The sequence below is a fragment of the Meles meles genome, chromosome 14 (genome assembly GCF_922984935.1).
Source record: "Meles meles chromosome 14, mMelMel3.1 paternal haplotype, whole genome shotgun sequence".
Classification (NCBI taxonomy): domain Eukaryota; kingdom Metazoa; phylum Chordata; class Mammalia; order Carnivora; family Mustelidae; genus Meles; species Meles meles.
Window position 1 is genome coordinate 45,339,484 of NC_060079.1, and position 17,326 is coordinate 45,356,809.

The 17,326-nt window shown below is 35.3% G+C and overlaps 1 protein-coding gene across 5 annotated transcripts in view; it reads right to left on the reverse strand.

The window, feature by feature from the left end:
• Window positions 1–298: 298 nt before the first annotated feature.
• The window catches only part of PCDH9 (protocadherin 9), a 924,405-nt gene continuing 907,377 nt past the window's right edge, over window positions 299–17,326 (reverse strand). For all 5 annotated transcript variants that reach the window (XM_045977985.1, XM_045977982.1, XM_045977981.1 and 2 more), the window contains one exon: window positions 299–726. In XM_045977985.1, coding sequence (XP_045833941.1) covers window positions 353–726 — 374 coding nt within the window. In that variant the 3' untranslated portion in view covers window positions 299–352. The remainder of the gene's footprint in view (window positions 727–17,326) is intronic.

The window sequence follows — 17,326 nt, forward strand, 5'->3', positions numbered from 1 at the left end:
TCCAGGGTCAAAAGTAAAATTCAATTAAAAAACAACAACAACAAAAACAAAACAAAAACAAAAACAAAAACAAAAAAGGATATTTGCACAATGGAGTGATCTCCGGAGAGTTTAATCAATTCTAGTAAACAAGATCACATGGCTAGTAGAACTATCTTCTCTTTTATGTTGTAAAATATTGTATCCTCCATGGTGCTAACACAAAGTTATGGATATCCCTGCTATAAAGGGGCATAGTTATAGAGATCTATTGAATACATAAAGCTCTGACACACAGGGTATTAGCATGTCTATTTAGATTAAAGTTATTAGGTCCCATATAGCTTTTTTTTTTTTTTTTTTTTTTTTTTTTTTAGAGTTGGTGCTCCTTCGGACTTTCAATAGTACCTCCCGCTTGCTTATAAGACTTCAGATTTGCCAGAGGAATGTCTGTCATGTGGCTGCCATTGTTGAAATGGCCTTCATTGGAGCCATACTGCTTACGGTCATTGAACTGGTTCCTGTTGCTATCTTCTTTCCAGGATCTGGTAAGGGTGTGCCCATTCACAAGCTTGTCCTTCTTGACCCATTCTTTCTGGGGTGCAAAGGTTGAGAGAGGAGATTTAGGGTGTTGATATGGACCCAAGCCAGGAGGCATCCAGCAATTATCAGAGTGACCCAAAACCAAGCACTCTTGAGTACACATCTCTGTAGCTTCAGCTAATCCTCGGGGACCCAAAGGCCCATCTACAGAGGGCAAGAGACAGAGAGAATAAGAAAAGAAAGTGGTTAGAATTTTAATGTAAAATTGTCTCCTTAGACAAAAAGTGCATCAGTGATCTCATTTTCTCATGAAAAGCATAACTTAAACAGTTCAAAGAATTCAAATGCTTTCAAGAAGGAATCAAATTCCTTGCTGTAAAAATAAGAATTATCTCTTTCCTTAGGCCTTCACTTACAGCTAGAAACAGACAAGAGTAAACAGATATATCATTTCAGATCCACCCTTTCCATGGCATATGTATTATTACTGATTTATCTTCTAATCCTCAACTAAAAAGCTCTTATTTATGAGAAATCATGAAAAATAGAAAAATTGTATGTGCGATGTTGAAAAATGTGTGAATGTACAACTCCATAAAAATAAAATGCAAAAGTACTGCTTGAAATATAATATTAAAAGTGTACTCTAGGGCACCTGGGTGGCTCAGTGGGTTAAGACTCTGCCTTGGACTCAGGTCATGATCCCAGGGTCCTGGGATCGAGGCCTGCACCCGGCTCTCTGCTCAGAAGGGAGCCTGCTTCCCCCCCTCTCCACTCCTGCCTCTCTGCCTACTTGTGATGTCTCTCCCTCCCTCTCTGTGTCAAATAAATAAATAAATAAATAAATAAATAAATAAATAAAATCTTAAAAAAAATATATATATAAATAAAAGTAAATACTCTAAATGGTTACATAAAATACCATTCTTCCATATAAGCGCATGTTAATTTATATGAAATCACATGAAAATAACTGCACATTTTAAAAAATCAAAAATAATTAAAAGAATATTTTAATTAATGTGTATATTATTAAAGCAACACCTAGTCTGCTGCAAACATTCTGAAATCCAAATAAATAAAAAGTCATTTGCATCTAAAGACAGCATTTTGCTCCTTCCAAGCTTAAACTATTTTCTGTATTTCTACGTGTATTAAATAAACCGGATTTCCCTAGAAGGAAAGTCTAGCTAAGTTGCAAATTGAATCACATGAAGTCCAATATTCAAGGGAAAAAGCCATCATAGATATTTATCTATTAGTTTGTGGGTTTTTTTGTTTGTTTTTACTAGCAGGCAGTCTAGAACATAAATTTTTTTTTTTTTTTTTTATTTACTTGGCAGAGAGAGAGATCACAAGTAGGCAGAGAGGCAGGCAGAGAGAGAGGAGGAAGCAGGCTCCCTGCAGAGCAGAGAGCCCGATGCGGGGCTCGATCCCAGGACCCCGAGATCATGACCTGAGCCGAAGGCAGTGGCTTAATCCACTGAGCCACCCAGGCGCCCCAGTCTAGAACATAAATTTTAACCAGATTTCAAAAGTAAACTCTTTTCTGATTCTGTAAAGAGGAAATTAACCTTTTACTGAAAAACAACAGCCAAATGATTTAGGAAAAATTTGTTTTGCTTTGTTCTTTTCCCCTTGATTAAACAGTCAAGTGATAAGTGATAGGCTGGAAATTAAGAATTGATTTTAGGAATGAGGTTACCTGGAGAGGCAAGACTAGAGAGTTATCAGAGTAAAAATATAGAAGAAAATGAAGAAAACATCTGCATGATTGCCTCAACAATGATTAAAACACCTAACAACTGGAATTTGTGTCTTTGCTAAAACCCAAATTAGCACTACTGGCACTTACGTGCCCCATAATTGTGTTTTTTGTGTGTTTTTTTTTTTTTAATATTAACATCTGTTTGGCTTACTAATATTCCTTGCATATGGAAAAATACCTTCCGAAATAGGTAAAAGTTGATGGCCAATACTCGAGACCCCAAAACACAAGCAACATCGCAACGGACACCAGATGTGAAAACAACATGGCTAAAATTTACCGTTTCCTACAAGCTCAAATTTTAGTCATTTTTAAAACCCAAAATCTTCTCTTTAGAATAACTTTAAAATTCTTTCTCATTTGACCTGTATTCTCATCCCCTCAAAAGAGAAAAGTTTTATTTTGTTTAAACACATGTTCTTTACTCAAAAGTATTTCTCTCACCAATCTCCAGTGATTACTAACTTCCTAGTATATTTAACTTAAACTTCTCTATGGGCCTTTCTTTGTCCTCTGAATTCTGTCCATGCTTCAAAAGTTCAAACTAATTTCTCCCTTTTAGGTTCATGGAGGTGTGCTCAAGGACTCTATATCCACAAAGCTAACACATTTTGCTTAAACCAAACCATGTTCCATACATTGAGACCACAAGTTTAGAAGGTGCTTTTTGCCTCTTCTATTTTCTTTTATTTAATTACTTATTCTTTCAAGGTCAGCTTGCTTCCCAAGTAGCACCGCTAACTTCCATAACTACAACAATTCATAGCTCATATGCACCTTGAAGACAGATCTCTTGTGAATGACAAATGTCCTAACTGAGCTCCCTCAATTCTTGCCTTAATGATACTTTCATCTTTTGGAGGAGGTTCTGTACATTCCTGAGGATCACTTTATTTTTGTTTTATCCCAACTAGATTTAAAATCCATTAATGGAAAAAAAAAAATGACTTCTCAAGTCTTCTGATTTCTCATAGTGCTAAGCAATAGTGATGATCTATGAACAATGTTAATTGTTAATTAAAATTTTATAGGGTTGAAAATGTTCTGAGAAATAATAAAAAATATCCTCTGCTTAAAGGCAGACCTTAAGTAGTTATAATAGAAGATGCTGATTTAACAAACATCACACCAAAAGCTTCCTCAACAACACATCTCTTTGCCTAGCAATACTTTGTGACAGCTAATAAATGAATTATTTAACTTTTCCATTAAACATATTCACTCCTTTCAAGACATCAATGGAGGTAAAGTAATCACCAGTTTGATGTATAATCTAGCTTGAGGACTAGACACCAACCTTTCGTTTTTACCTTTCTAGAACCATTAAGTTTTTCTTGTTGTTAATACCTCCAAAGGAAAACAAATAATCAGCTACCTCAGAAATAGCAATAAAATCAGGTTTTTATTGAGCACATAAAAAAGGGAGAATATGCAAGATTATTTTTAAAATAGCTTTATCCAACATTCATTGCCTCTCGTTAAATTAAGAATATTATCCAGAGATTGAGAAAGTGTGTATGTGTGTGAGTATATGTGAATCCCTAGTCTTCAGCAGTGAGTGACACACTTTACCAAAGAGCATATTTTTTCAGAACTAGTAACATTTATTTATTCCATAAATATTTACTGAGCATGTACTATATGCTGACACTGTGACAGGCACCAAGAATACATCAGTGAACAAAATCAATGTCAACCCTGTCCTCATAGAGTTTTCAGGTTATCTTGGGAAACAATTATTTTAAAAGCAGTGAACAAAGAAGGGAGCAAAAGCTGTCCTTCGGAATGAAGAGGTGTCATTACCAGTTAGCTGACTTAAAAAGGCTTGTCTCTTTACAAGGTGAAAGATGGACTTTGTTCCCTGTTATGTCATTTCTACCTTTTTCTGAAAGTCCTCTTACAGACAATTGACAATTGAAGACATCTACAGTCAAAATTTATGTGTACTAAACAAAATCTTTGACTTGAGAGAAAATTAGTTTCTTTCCATTAAACAATATTAATCGCTCTCTGAGAATTGTACTTAATGATTTATATTTATGAATAAATTTGAAAGCCTTTGATAAAATACATAAGTAAATTTACAGACATTTTGTATGTTCTTAGGTAAGTCTTTCAGGTACCCGACGGCTGTATAAGATTTAAAGATCCACCACAATGTGGAAGACAACACTACACTGGGATGAAAGCCCAAAGTTTTTGTTACTTAGAGCTCTGAAGGAGAAAATGCCTCTGGGCAGGGGCCACACAGAGAACTACAACAAGGAATAGGTTAAAAAGAAACTGGGATTTCAGGGGGCAGTTTATGCATGGCAAATAGGGTGGGATGTTTCCTGGGCTCTCCATGGATTGACTAATAGTTGAATAATTCCTGAAAATCTAGGGCATGGGGCTGTCCCCAGTTATCTGGTACCTAAGAGCTGTGGCACTTAGGGAGGTTGCATAATGATCTAGGATCCTGAGAGCTCTAGAAGGGGAGTAGTGTGTGGTCTGGGCTTATTCAAGAAGGGGAACTCTAGCCAGGGCCTCAGAACTGAATTAAGACTGCATTAAAGAAAAAAAACAAAACAAAACAAAACAAAAAACCTATATTAAAAATCTATATTAAAGTATATTGTACCAGTGTCCTTATATGCTTGAGCTGCACTATGGGAAAATATACTTGCTTTATGCTTTGCAAAGTTTTTATTTTGGGACATGACATTAAATAGGGAAATTTTTTCTTTTTTTTATTTGGGTCTTTATATAATCACCGGCAGTTGCCCTGATACTAAAAAAAAAAAAAACCACCAAAAACAAAACAAAACAAAAAAACCCCACAAAATCCAAGGGTTTTATTTTGGGAAATAACAATGCTTCCAAGTTGTCATGAATGGGTAAAAAGAAAAAAAAAAAAAAACAAAAACAAAACTCACCTTTTAAATTAAAAAGTCCCGACAGTCCCTGCTCTTTAGAAGTTTATAATCGGAAGCATGCGGAACATGGAAGAGTTTCCAACTCATTTCTTTTGTTTTTAGAAACAGTGACTGAGTTGTTTTATACTTTTTGAAAGGAGAAAAACATTCTTTCTAAAGCACTGATATGGAAAACTGTCGCTTTCTAAAATATAATTAAAAATAATCATTCATTCTCCATCAAATACAGGGCACTTGAAATATCAGGAAAGTTTGATAATATTGCAGAAAGTATACACATTAAAATATTGCTCTTTATCTTTGACCATGATTATTTTTAATGCTATCACTATAAGTAATTATTTTAATTGATGATTAATTATATTTATTTTCCATTCATAAGCTCCCTCAGAAAGTGTTTACTGAATATCTGTCATGTACCACATACATCAGATACTGTGCTGGATTCTTAATAAATGTCTGAAAAATCTTTTTTTTTTTTTTTAAGATTTTATTTATTTACTTGACAGACAGAGATCACAAGTAGGCAGAGAGGCAGGCAGAGAGAGAAAGAGGAGGAAGCAGGCTCCTCGCGGAGCAGAGAGCCCGATGAGGGGCTCGATCCCAGGACCCTGGGATCACGACCCGAGCCGAAGGCAGAGGCCTCAACCCACTGAGCCACCCAGGCGCCCCAATGTCTGAAAATTTTTACATGTGTGCATCCACACACGTTTTCCCTGTTTCTCCAATTTTTTATTTACTTTCTTGTCCTACTTGTGCAACATCACACAGTATCTATTTAGAACCCAGGTCAGGAATCCAAACTTCTTACCAATACTTTTTACAATTTCAGCATGATGCAATTGGTTTCCCTTCTCTTCAAAAATATTTAAAATCCACCATCATGATTTTTCTAACACTGAAGCTTTTACTGATTTTTCTTAAAAACCTAAATTATTTGTTCCCTTTCAAAATCTGCAATCTATGAGCTTGGTTTTCATTCCAGGTTTCTGAATGTGTAAAGACACAAGGGTTGGTAAAACTATACAAGCCATCTGTCTCTGCATTTAAATGTTGAAAGCAAATACAAAAGCACGTAACTGAAAGCTTGAACGTTGTCTCAGTTAATATTTATATCAGGTGTCAGTATATTTCCCTCTCCACCTTTGTACAGCTCACCTCACTCAAAACCCAACAAAACACTTTTTCTGTTAGGTATGAACAGCTGTCAGAAAGCTGCTTGAATTGCTGACTTTTAAAGATGTGAGTTTACAATGTGAAACTATCCAAATTAATGGATCTCCAGCAATCTCTGAATGGTAGGATAGTTGAATGGGTCTTGATCACATTTTGTTATACCCAGAAGAAGAACTGTTACTTCATTGATTAACTCACTGCCATAATTAACAAGTACCTTATGGCCTGTCCTCCACATACTTTTCAACCTGATGACTTTAAAACCTTTTAATTCCAAAGCTTGAAACTGATATTAAAAAAAAAAAAAAATCATGAGACCTTTCCTATTTCTGGTTAGGTTTCATACTATAGAAGATTTGGCCTTTTATGTGAATGAATTTTCTTTAGAATTTTTACTGTTAAGTAAAATAAGATTAAACAGACTGCCAGAGTTGAATTGTAAAAGAGATAAGTCATTTTTATATCATTTGTGATCAAACTCATCCCTTCTCACTCAATTTTTCATTTTGCTCAATTTTTATTATAGGAAAATACCTCTTCCATGCAGAACACACCTGATCCTCATGTTGTAATGGCATTTTTATGATAAGAACATATCACCATTTTTATGCAAAACATTTGTTCTTAAGTTCCAATTTTGCTGATTTCCCAAGTTTTACAGTAGCAGGAATGGAATATGCAGAGTCATGCATCCCTAAACACCTTGGAGTGAAGGATGCAGCCACAGATTTGGATTTGCTGAAGCAGTTTCCCAGATCTCTAGGCACAACAATGAAACTTCTTCACTTGTTCTAAAGAAATTTCCACTTTATGTAGGCTTTTATTCTATAATGTTACTTCACACTTGCTGTTATTAATATACTGAGAAAAATCTTACTTTTCATACTTATTCCTTGCCCAAATCAATTTTCCTATAATAAAATTTCAGGGAAACAAATATTTTCACTCACTACATTTGAAGTTAATTTTAGCACTCTAAGAAACCAATCCAAAAATATTAGTATTTTTACTAGCTCATTTTCACCATATTTTTAGCTTATTCTGTTTTTTCTTTAACTTTTTCTTTCCTTTTTTCCCTTATCTTTCTTTCTTTTTTCTTTTTTTCCTTTATTTTTTTTATTTTTTTTTATTTTTTTTATTTTTTGAGGCAAGCTGTAACAGTGGAACAATTTCCTATCATTGTTGTGGATCACCTTGAATGGAAAACCAAAGCTAAATGCTTATGTAAATACAGAGGGCCCTGAAAAAAAGTCCAATAAATTCATTCGCTAGGTACCCCTCCTATCTACTATTCCATCATCACTACCTTTATTGAACAGTTGCTGTTAAAAATCAAATCAGTTAATTTGCTTCCAATCTAAATATGGGAAAAATTAATTTCAAGTATGAGAGTTGGCATGAAAAACAGAGGAAGTTATTGAGCATTGCCCACATTCCCTTTTGATACATCATTCTATTCAGATCACATTACACAATGCCAAATCAAAACTTTCAAATCAATGTCACATGGGAATAAATATCAGCTATTACTCCACTCTTGCATAGAAAAATAATCAAAAGCTAAAATAAATTCCATGGCCATGAACTGAAATTGGTATACGATGTAGTATGGCACAGTTATGTTGATGGTCTAAATCCAAAAATAGATCTGGCATATTTGAGTATATTTATGGGAAAAATATTTTTCATTCATTCACTCAACAGGTTTTGCTTGATCTCAAACAAAAAAACAAAACAAAACAAAAAAACCTGTTTTAGTTTCAAGAGATTGCTGCATAGAACATCAAAAATCAGAACCAGTCTAGAAATCTCAGATCACATCATCATCATAGATAGCCAGGGCAAACAGAAACAAATTTGAAACACAATAAAACAATGAATTAATAGGGACTTTGTGAAAGTAATTTTAGATTCCTAAGAGATTTCAGCTCCCAGTTTCTCATCTATAACTTGAGAGTAAGAGACTAGATTTTGATGAATGACCTCTACCGTTTTCTTATTTCCTTATCAAATTCCATTGTGGTTTGCCATAGATAATCAAACTTTTCAGTGTTATATTCGTTTTAGTAATGAGAAGCCCCAGACAGAACAAAGGAATTATAAATCAATTTTTCTTATCGACTACTGTATTATTTAGGTCACATTTAGGTTTTCGAATGTAAAACTATATTTAGAACAAGTATTTAGATTTCTAAATCTAAGTAAAAACCTAATGATTTGGGCAGAGTTTTTAGCTTATAGCTCAGATTTAAATCCTCCATTGTGGCTGACCCTACAAGTCACCTTGAGAAGCAAATGCAAAAACCCACACCAGCAGGATTTGACAAAACCTTTGGTTAACAAGTAAACAAGGATTAAATGTTTTACACATTCCTCATACAGATTTTTTTCCTTTGTCACAGATGAAAAGTCAACATTTGCAGATGGAGACAGTCCAAATACAATAACACATGGCCAGCCCAAGCAGCAGATTCTCTGCGGGAGAGGATATTGCTATTTGGACAAAGGACAAACGTTATAGCTCACAAAGAATGGAGAGCACTTCCTTAAAAGTCTTTAGCTTTCTTCAGCATGGCATAAATATCCGCTGCCTTTTTCTCACCTGCAAAAGCTAACTGTTGCAAAGAAAATTATCTTTGATAATTTTTTCTTAGCCATTATCGGTCCTTGATGTTGCAATCAGTTGAACGGGAAAGGTCTATGGTTATTGATTCTTTAAATAAATGACCAAATTTTGACCAAATTGTATGATGTGAAACACCTTATTTATGTAATTGCAGATCACATTTACTTTCTTTTATAGTTTACCATTTCTTTTGATTATATTTAATAACTTTCATTTCAAGTCTCATTCACATATTAATATTTAGCTGAATTATTCTCCATTACTCGCAATTTGCATTATTTCTCAAAAAAATGTAGTAAATCTTATTTGATGTGCAACACATTTTAAGGAGCCAATCTAAGGTGTTAAGAAATAAAGTAAGTTTTTACAGATTAATTTTAGGCTGAGTTCCAAATTAAAAACGAAGAAACAAGCTATGTAATCTTCTGCCCCCTTAAAAAAAATTCTCAGTTGCTTATCTAAAACTAGGTCAGTAGTACACAATATTGTGAAGTAATCTGCCTTTATACAATCTCCACTGGTTCCCATATTACAGAATGGGCAAGGGAAACATAAACTGGTGAACTTAACTTTCATTTTCACAGTGGACTCTGATGATCTTTACCTGGGACGCTTGTAACTGCAGCCTTATTCCTCCCTAGTCTGAGCTACAGATTCTTCTCATGGTCTTCAGAGGGCATAGAGACTTGTCCCAGTTTATTTTAAGCATTCTGGGTCTTCAGTTCCCTCACTGCTAACAATCTCACAAACCCCGTTGCTGCTCACGTTCAAGGACTTGACTTTGAGATTCGAGGACACTGAGGACTTATCCTCTTCCATTCTGTGCTGTCCCTGTGGTCCAAACAACTAAAGCTCTCAAACTTTCGCATGTACCAGAGTTAGCTGGAGGACTTTTTAGTGCATATATATGCTTGACCCCATCCAGGAATGTTGATTCTGTAGGCTTGAGGTGAAACCCCCAAATTTTCAATTTTAACAAGTTCCTTGGTGCTATCACTTTTTTCCTGATTTCTCCAGTCCATCACTAGCCTCACTGTTTCTGCTTCCTTTTCCAGACTTCTAACTGTTGGACTGCCCAGTGCTCCTTATCTCGATTCATTCCAGGTGAGCTCACATGATGGTGTGGATTCACATGTCATATATTTATATATATTTACATTTCCAGTCCCAGTTTGTTCTCCTGGGGTCACATCAGCATATCTGATCATCAGCTCCTCGACATCATTTCAATTTCTAATTGGCCGTTCCAAGTAACATAATTCTTGCTATTTTTCCTTTCTGCAAAACTGTTACTCTGTCTGCATTTGCCATTCTTATATAAGGCACACTGCTTGCTCAATTCAGACAAAAAGAAAAAGAAAGGAAAAAGCCTTGGCACCTGTTGGGCATAAACCTAAAATGCCTCTCCTCTCAATCTTCTCTAAACTATCCCTGGGACCATGAATATGATAAGATATCACACAAGTGATTGTGTTACATTATATGGCTATAACCTGAAGGTTTCTGTCCCCCCAGTTCATATGCTGAAGCCCTATCACCCAGTGTGGTGGTATTTGGATGTGGGACCTTTGGGGTTAGATGACATTTAAATGAGTCATGAAAACCTCAACAATAGGATAAAGAAGAGACTAAAAAGCTAGCTCCCTCAATCACAGTTCCCCTTTCCCTCTCCTCTACCTCGTCCTCCCCTTCTCTTCCTCCCCCCCCCCCCGCCACTTCTCAGTCCAGTGAGGATATAGCAAGAAGATGGCTGTCTATAAACCAGGAAGAGGGATCTCACCACATACAAATTTTGCCTGCATCTTGATGTTGGACCTCCCAGGCTCCAGAACTGTGAAAAATAAATGGTTATTGTTTAAGACACTCAGGCTATGGGATTCTGGTACAGCAGCCCAAACAGATGAAGACAATGGCAAAAGGGACATTGCAGACATAATAAAGTCATTTATTAACAAATGAGGTTGACTTTTAGTTAAATAAAAGAGAGATTATCCAGCAGGCCTAATATCATTATGTGAGCCCTTGAAAAGCAGGGAGTTTTCTCTAGTAGGAGGCAGAAGGAAGCTCATATTCAAAGCACAGTATGATTCAATGTGCCATTGGTGGCTTTCAAAATAGAAAAGAACACACAGAAAAGATCTGAGAGCAGCCTCTAGTGGCAGAGAACAACTCCAACTGGGCAGCTAACTGGGTAGCCATTAGGACAACAAGGATCTCAGTCCACAACCATAAGGAACAGGATTCTGCTAATATTCAAAGTTAGCTAAAAAATGGATTCTTCCTTAAAGCCTCCAGAGAATGATTCAGTCCAGCTGTTACCCTGAGTTCACCTTTGTGAGACCCTAGGCATGTTGAGTCCACTTAGACTCTTGGGATAATAAATGGATGGAAGCTGAGAGAATATATTTGTAATGCTATACCCAGCTAAACTGTGTAATTTGTGACTCAGCAACAGAAAACTAATATAACATCTGTCATTTACTCAAGACACACAGCCGAAGTTCTTTAGTCTGCCTACTTCCCTGAAAACCCACCAGCTCAAGCCACTGTTACTTCCTAACAGAACTCCCCTCTTCCACTTTTTTAAAGCTGGAGCCCCAATGTGGGGTTTGACATCATAACCCCAAGATCAAGAGTTTCATGCTCTACTGACTGAGTTTTCCTCCACTCTTCTGACATTCCAATGTCTAACTAGAGGCCTCTATCTATCCATTTCAATCAATTGATATATAAAGATATAGATGACCCTTGGACAACAAGGAGGTTAGGAGCACTGACCCCCATGCTGTTGAAAATCTGCACACTTTTGATTCCTCCCAAATTTAACTACTAATAGCCTACAGTTGACCATAAGTCTTACTGATAACATAAACAGTCGATGAACACACATTCTGTATGTTGTAGGTATTATATGTTATGTTCTTATAATAAAGTAAGCTAGAGAAAAGAAAATGTTATTAAGAAAAGCATAAAGAAGATACATTTGTAGTACTGTACTGTATTCATAAAAAAAAATAAAATAAAATTCATGTCTAAGTGGACCCATGCAGTTCAAACCCATGTTGTTCAAGACTCAACTGGAGTTACAAATATGTAACTATGCACTTATATTTGTATCCTATTACTGCTGTAACAAATTACCACAAACTTAGTGGCTTAAAACAACATAAGTTTATTCTCTTACAGTTCTGGAGGTCAAAAGTCTGAAATCAATTTCATGAAACTAAAGTCACCATGTCAACTGCACTGCTTCCTTCTGGAAACTCTGTGGAGGGACACTCAATTCCCTTTCCTTCTTTGAGCTTCTAGAGGCCATCCACATTCCTTGACTTCCAGGTACTTCCTCCATTTACAAAGCACGTCTATCTCCCCTGCTTTTATCATAGACTTCCTCAAACTCCTGAATCCTTCTTATAAAGACCTTATGATTACATAATGCCTAGGTGGCTAATCCAGGATAATCTTCTCATCTCAAAACCTGAAATTTAATCACAACTGCAAAGTCCTTTTTGCCATGGAAGATAACATTGTCACATGGTCTAGGGACTAGGATGTGAATCTATTTGGGGGCAACTCAGCCTAACATAATATTTAGAGCAGAATGCATCACTCCTTTGCCTCCCATCACATCAGAGTAATAGACATGCTCCTTTCTATGGTCCAAAAAGTTTCAAATGATCTGGCTTCTGTCTAACTCTCTGAACTCATATCTCCCACCTGCTCTCCTTAACCCCACCTTACTCTGCTCCACTGACTTTCTTGCTGTACCTCAAATACACCAAGATTAATGAGGTCCTCAGATTTGCTATTATTTCTGTCTGGGCTGTCTTTTCATTGGCCTTAAAGAAACTCACTCACTGCATTTAGAGGTTTCCTCAAATTCAATCATAGAGGCATTTACTGAGCACTTTATAAAAACAAAATATCCTCTACCCAGTCACTCTATTTCCTTACCCAGATGATTTCTTCTTGATAGCTCTCATTGCTACCTGCCACAATATATTTATCTGTTAATGATCTAGCTCTCACAGTAGAATGTAAGCACCACAAAGCCAGGTAGTTTGTTTTTTGATAACTGCATGTGTTACCAGGGAGTGGGACATTGTAGATAATTACTGGATGTGTTTCAAAACAAATGAATAAGTGAAGTTTGTTCTGAGCCCTCGGATCAGTGAGTTAACATAAAAACTGTACACAAAACGTTATGTCACAACTAATTTACATTTAGAAAATTGTAATCAAATAGTTTTTACCTGTGCATAAGAAACATTGCTAAGAGTTCACAGCATAAAACTTTACTAGGATAATACTTGGAATATCTAGATAGAATTAATTAATGCAAAACAGCTGCATTTAAAAGCACTTACACACTACCCTACTTTGGAGATGAAGCAAGTGGAATGTCCCAAAATGAAACACAATTAGGTTGCTTCCTATGTCTTATCAAACTATTTGATCATGTCAGAAAGTTTATCACTCCTTTAACCATCAGAGATCTTTAGATGTCCTCCAAAGTCCAGATTCACAGGATCCATGACAAAATAATTCTTTAGAGCCTGAAGACACCAAAGTAATTATTAGCCACTATTGTAAAGCAGAACCTAATGAGATGCAGATAATTATATAAGATTTAGCTCTTCAGTATAGGAATGTTCAGGTAAGTGGGAAGACATTTAGAAAAAATGAAGTTGATTAGGGAATGTATTGAAAACTCAAATATAGTTTAGACTCTCTAAATACACTGGCTTAAAACTCTAAGGGATGAAATTATTTTTCATGAATTTTAGGGGAAAAGGTGATTTTAAAAGAAGCTAATATGTCACATTAGAGTACACATAAAATATCATGGTAAACTTCACTGCTTAAATTCAGTTGTACAAAAAGAAAACTACTCTAAAAAATGAGAAGTTTAACGTTATATTTTGAAAGAATCTCTTAAGGGAACTGTTGAAAATGGCATTACTTCATTATTGAAAATGGCCTGTATAATAGACTATTGTGAAGAGAAATCTTGCCCTCTCAGGGTGATGCATAGAATTACCCATTCCAATCTAAAATGTATGTTTATCTCTGAATGCACCTTGCAAATCCAGAGAAATTACTTCATTAATATCGGTCCTTGAAAGATAAATTTCTCTCTTAAAATAATAAGTGTTACATGGGAATTTTCTAACATCTATACAAATTCAGCTGAGATTCCTGCATTATTTTCTGCTCTGCCTATTGCCAATCAGAGACCATAGTTTTCTGATACTAGAAAACATCTCTTTAATAATTTGATGTTATTGGTAGTTGACCCTAACTCCCAACTATTCAAGAGACACAATGTGGCCATACTTTTCACCAAAAACTCTTTGTCATTACGATTTTATGAGATGTAAATCATTACCCTTTTTCTGATACAGAAAAAACTTCATTGCAACATCAATGTACTTTACCATCTAAACAAAAATATTTACAAATTTCTCAAGATTAAGCTTATATTTACATGCAAAATTTAAGGCAACCAGCATTATTCTCAGGATGGAGTTTCAGAGTGAAGTAGGAAAACAAAAGAGGGGATAGAGCTGCCATTAATTCTGTATCCAGGAGAAAAAAATCTTGGTAAGCAAAATTTGACCTTCTATTCTGAGGGGTCTTCTTTTTTCTTCCTCTGGGTTATTTCAATGATTTCTTTGGAGGTGTTATGGCTAATCATGTCTGCTTCCTATCTAGGTCTTCTGTCCCTCTGCAATGAAATGTTTTATTATCTTCCTATATGTCTCTTCAAAATGACCCATCTCTTGGGCATAATTGGTGGTTGGTTACTCTGACAAACTCATTAGCCTTATAATGTTATTGACTAAAATGCTAAGTGTTATCCTTTGGAAGAATATATACACCTCAGTGAGAGCCATAGAAAGCCATTTTAACTCATACACATGAAGACTTGAGGCATGATGGCAGAAGAATTGGGATTTCAAGATAGAGAAGACTTTGAGGCATCCAACAAATCTCAGTGTGAAAATATGCCTCTCCACAAGCTCATGTAACTAGCATATCTTTCAATGTCCTGGCATGGAAGAGAGGGCACTCAAAAGGATTAATGAGGAATTTAATGAAGGAACTCTGTGGAATGTGGGGTGAAGAAAGTGCACTAATAAAAAGTAAGGAGAGAGGCAAGGACCTGGAAAAGTATGAAGTTATTACCATTCCCATACCTAAAGGGGTAAGGAAGAGGGAGGGTGGGATAGGCTTGAAATCTAGAAAGAACTATGGAAGATTTGGAAGAATACACTCAGGAAACCAAAGAGTGAACAGACAAGATAAATTATGATATAAAAGATAAGAGCAAGTGTGGGAAAGTTTTTGTTTCCGTTTTTTGTTTTTGTTTTTGTAAATCACTAGACACAAAACCAATAAATATCCAGTCACAAAGGCCTGACAGGTCTAAAGCCAGTTTCAAAATCCTTTATGGTCATCTACCACAAATCCAAGTGTGACCAGTTTACAATAATGCTTCCTATTAACTGTATATGTTATATAAGCCAATTTTAAGGATAACAACTCATAATAAATATTAAAAAATTTAGAGTAGCCATGTGAGTTATTAAAAAGAGAGCCAGTAAGAATGAATGAAATGCACCATTTCTTCTTAATATTTTAGTAAAAACTCTTGAAATGTTGCATTTCATATACCCACCAAAAATCACACTCTTTGTATATGTAAATCATAACAAAAATAACTTAGCTAGTATACAGTCATTGAAAATAAAAATTATTGTAAATTCATAAGTCATAGTTTCTGTGCCTTTCTGACTATATGCAGGAAAATACAGTTAAAGCACTTGATTCTTGTTTCGAGTTCTTGAGTTGTGCCTCACAGTCTGTGCCTCAGTCTATCACATCTATAAAATCACGAGACAGCTGGCCCTTGCCAAACATTATCAGTACTGCTTAGGATGTCAGTTAGTTTCTCTCTAATAGAAGTGACCTGCACAGTGAACCTTTACTTTTTAATCTAGACAACAGTCAAAGGTCCTGAGATCTGTGAACCTTTGGCAAGATTTATAAAGTTAAGTTGTCATCTAGAACAATTGGTATGGCTTTGGTTCAAAATCAATCACTATGAGTATTGTGGATCTGGCTGAAATGCCCCCAAAATGTTCTCTCTGTCAGCATGGAATGTAAATAGAACAATGAAAGCATATTTTGCCACCATGCTAAAACTAATAAATTGCTTGGAGATGCTACTTGGGGAATATATCTATCCATCTATTCATCCATCAGGTTGAGATCTTCAAGTTACCAAACTGACAGTAGCATTAATTTTGCTAATATAACTAGACTATGTAGGTCTTAATTATATTCGCCAAGCTTCATTTTGCTAAGAGATGACCCAGATGAGAGAAGATAAAATGGTGTTATTGGATTAAATAGACTATTGAAGATCACATATTGCTTCAGCATCCTCCCTTTAAGCAATACAACTGGCACAAATTTCTTTCTCTTTCAGAGAGTTTCTCACTGAACGAAAAGCATTGCTTCTTGGTAATTACTCTTACAGCCACCAAAATGTATCTCCTCTCAGGTGAATATGCTACAAAAACCTTATGCAGAGCTAAAGAAGTATCGTTTATGTTTCTAAATGATCATGCCTAATTGGCTCCAGAAACAAACTATGAATATATACTAATGGTTACAATCTGTCCTTCAAATTCTTTGACATAAAGTTGAAGAAAGCCAAAGTCATGAACCAGGATACAAAGATCTTCCTCAAATGCAGGATGTTAATTTGTCATGAGAATTTTTTTTTCCTTGCAACAAAATAAAGATTCAAAGGCTTTTTAAAAATAGGCTTCTTTCCAGGGGGTGAGGAGTTGATATCTAATTAATTCTACAAAGAGAACAAGAAATGACAACTATAAACCATATTTTCCTTACATAAAAATTCACCTTGAAAGTTGGTATCCAGGTGGATGAGTAGGGATGAAGGTCAAGGTGACACTGAAGACTTGATTTGTATTTATATTAATCATTTATATTATATAAATATATTATATATTATATTAATTATATTAATCATTTTTTGGTTAATGACCATCACTATTATTTTAGGAGCTAATGCTGTTTGAAAGTGTGTTATTTGCTTGTCTGCCTATCCCAAAGCCCTTCGGATCCCTAAGATGGTCAGGTTAATACATGAATTCAAAGCTGTTTTCATTTAATTAAAATGATCATTATAAGTGAACAGATTGTGTTTGTAAACATATACAGCTTTAAAAAAAACTTACTCTTTCCAATTACTACATGACAAGATAAGCAATCTCTATGAGTGTT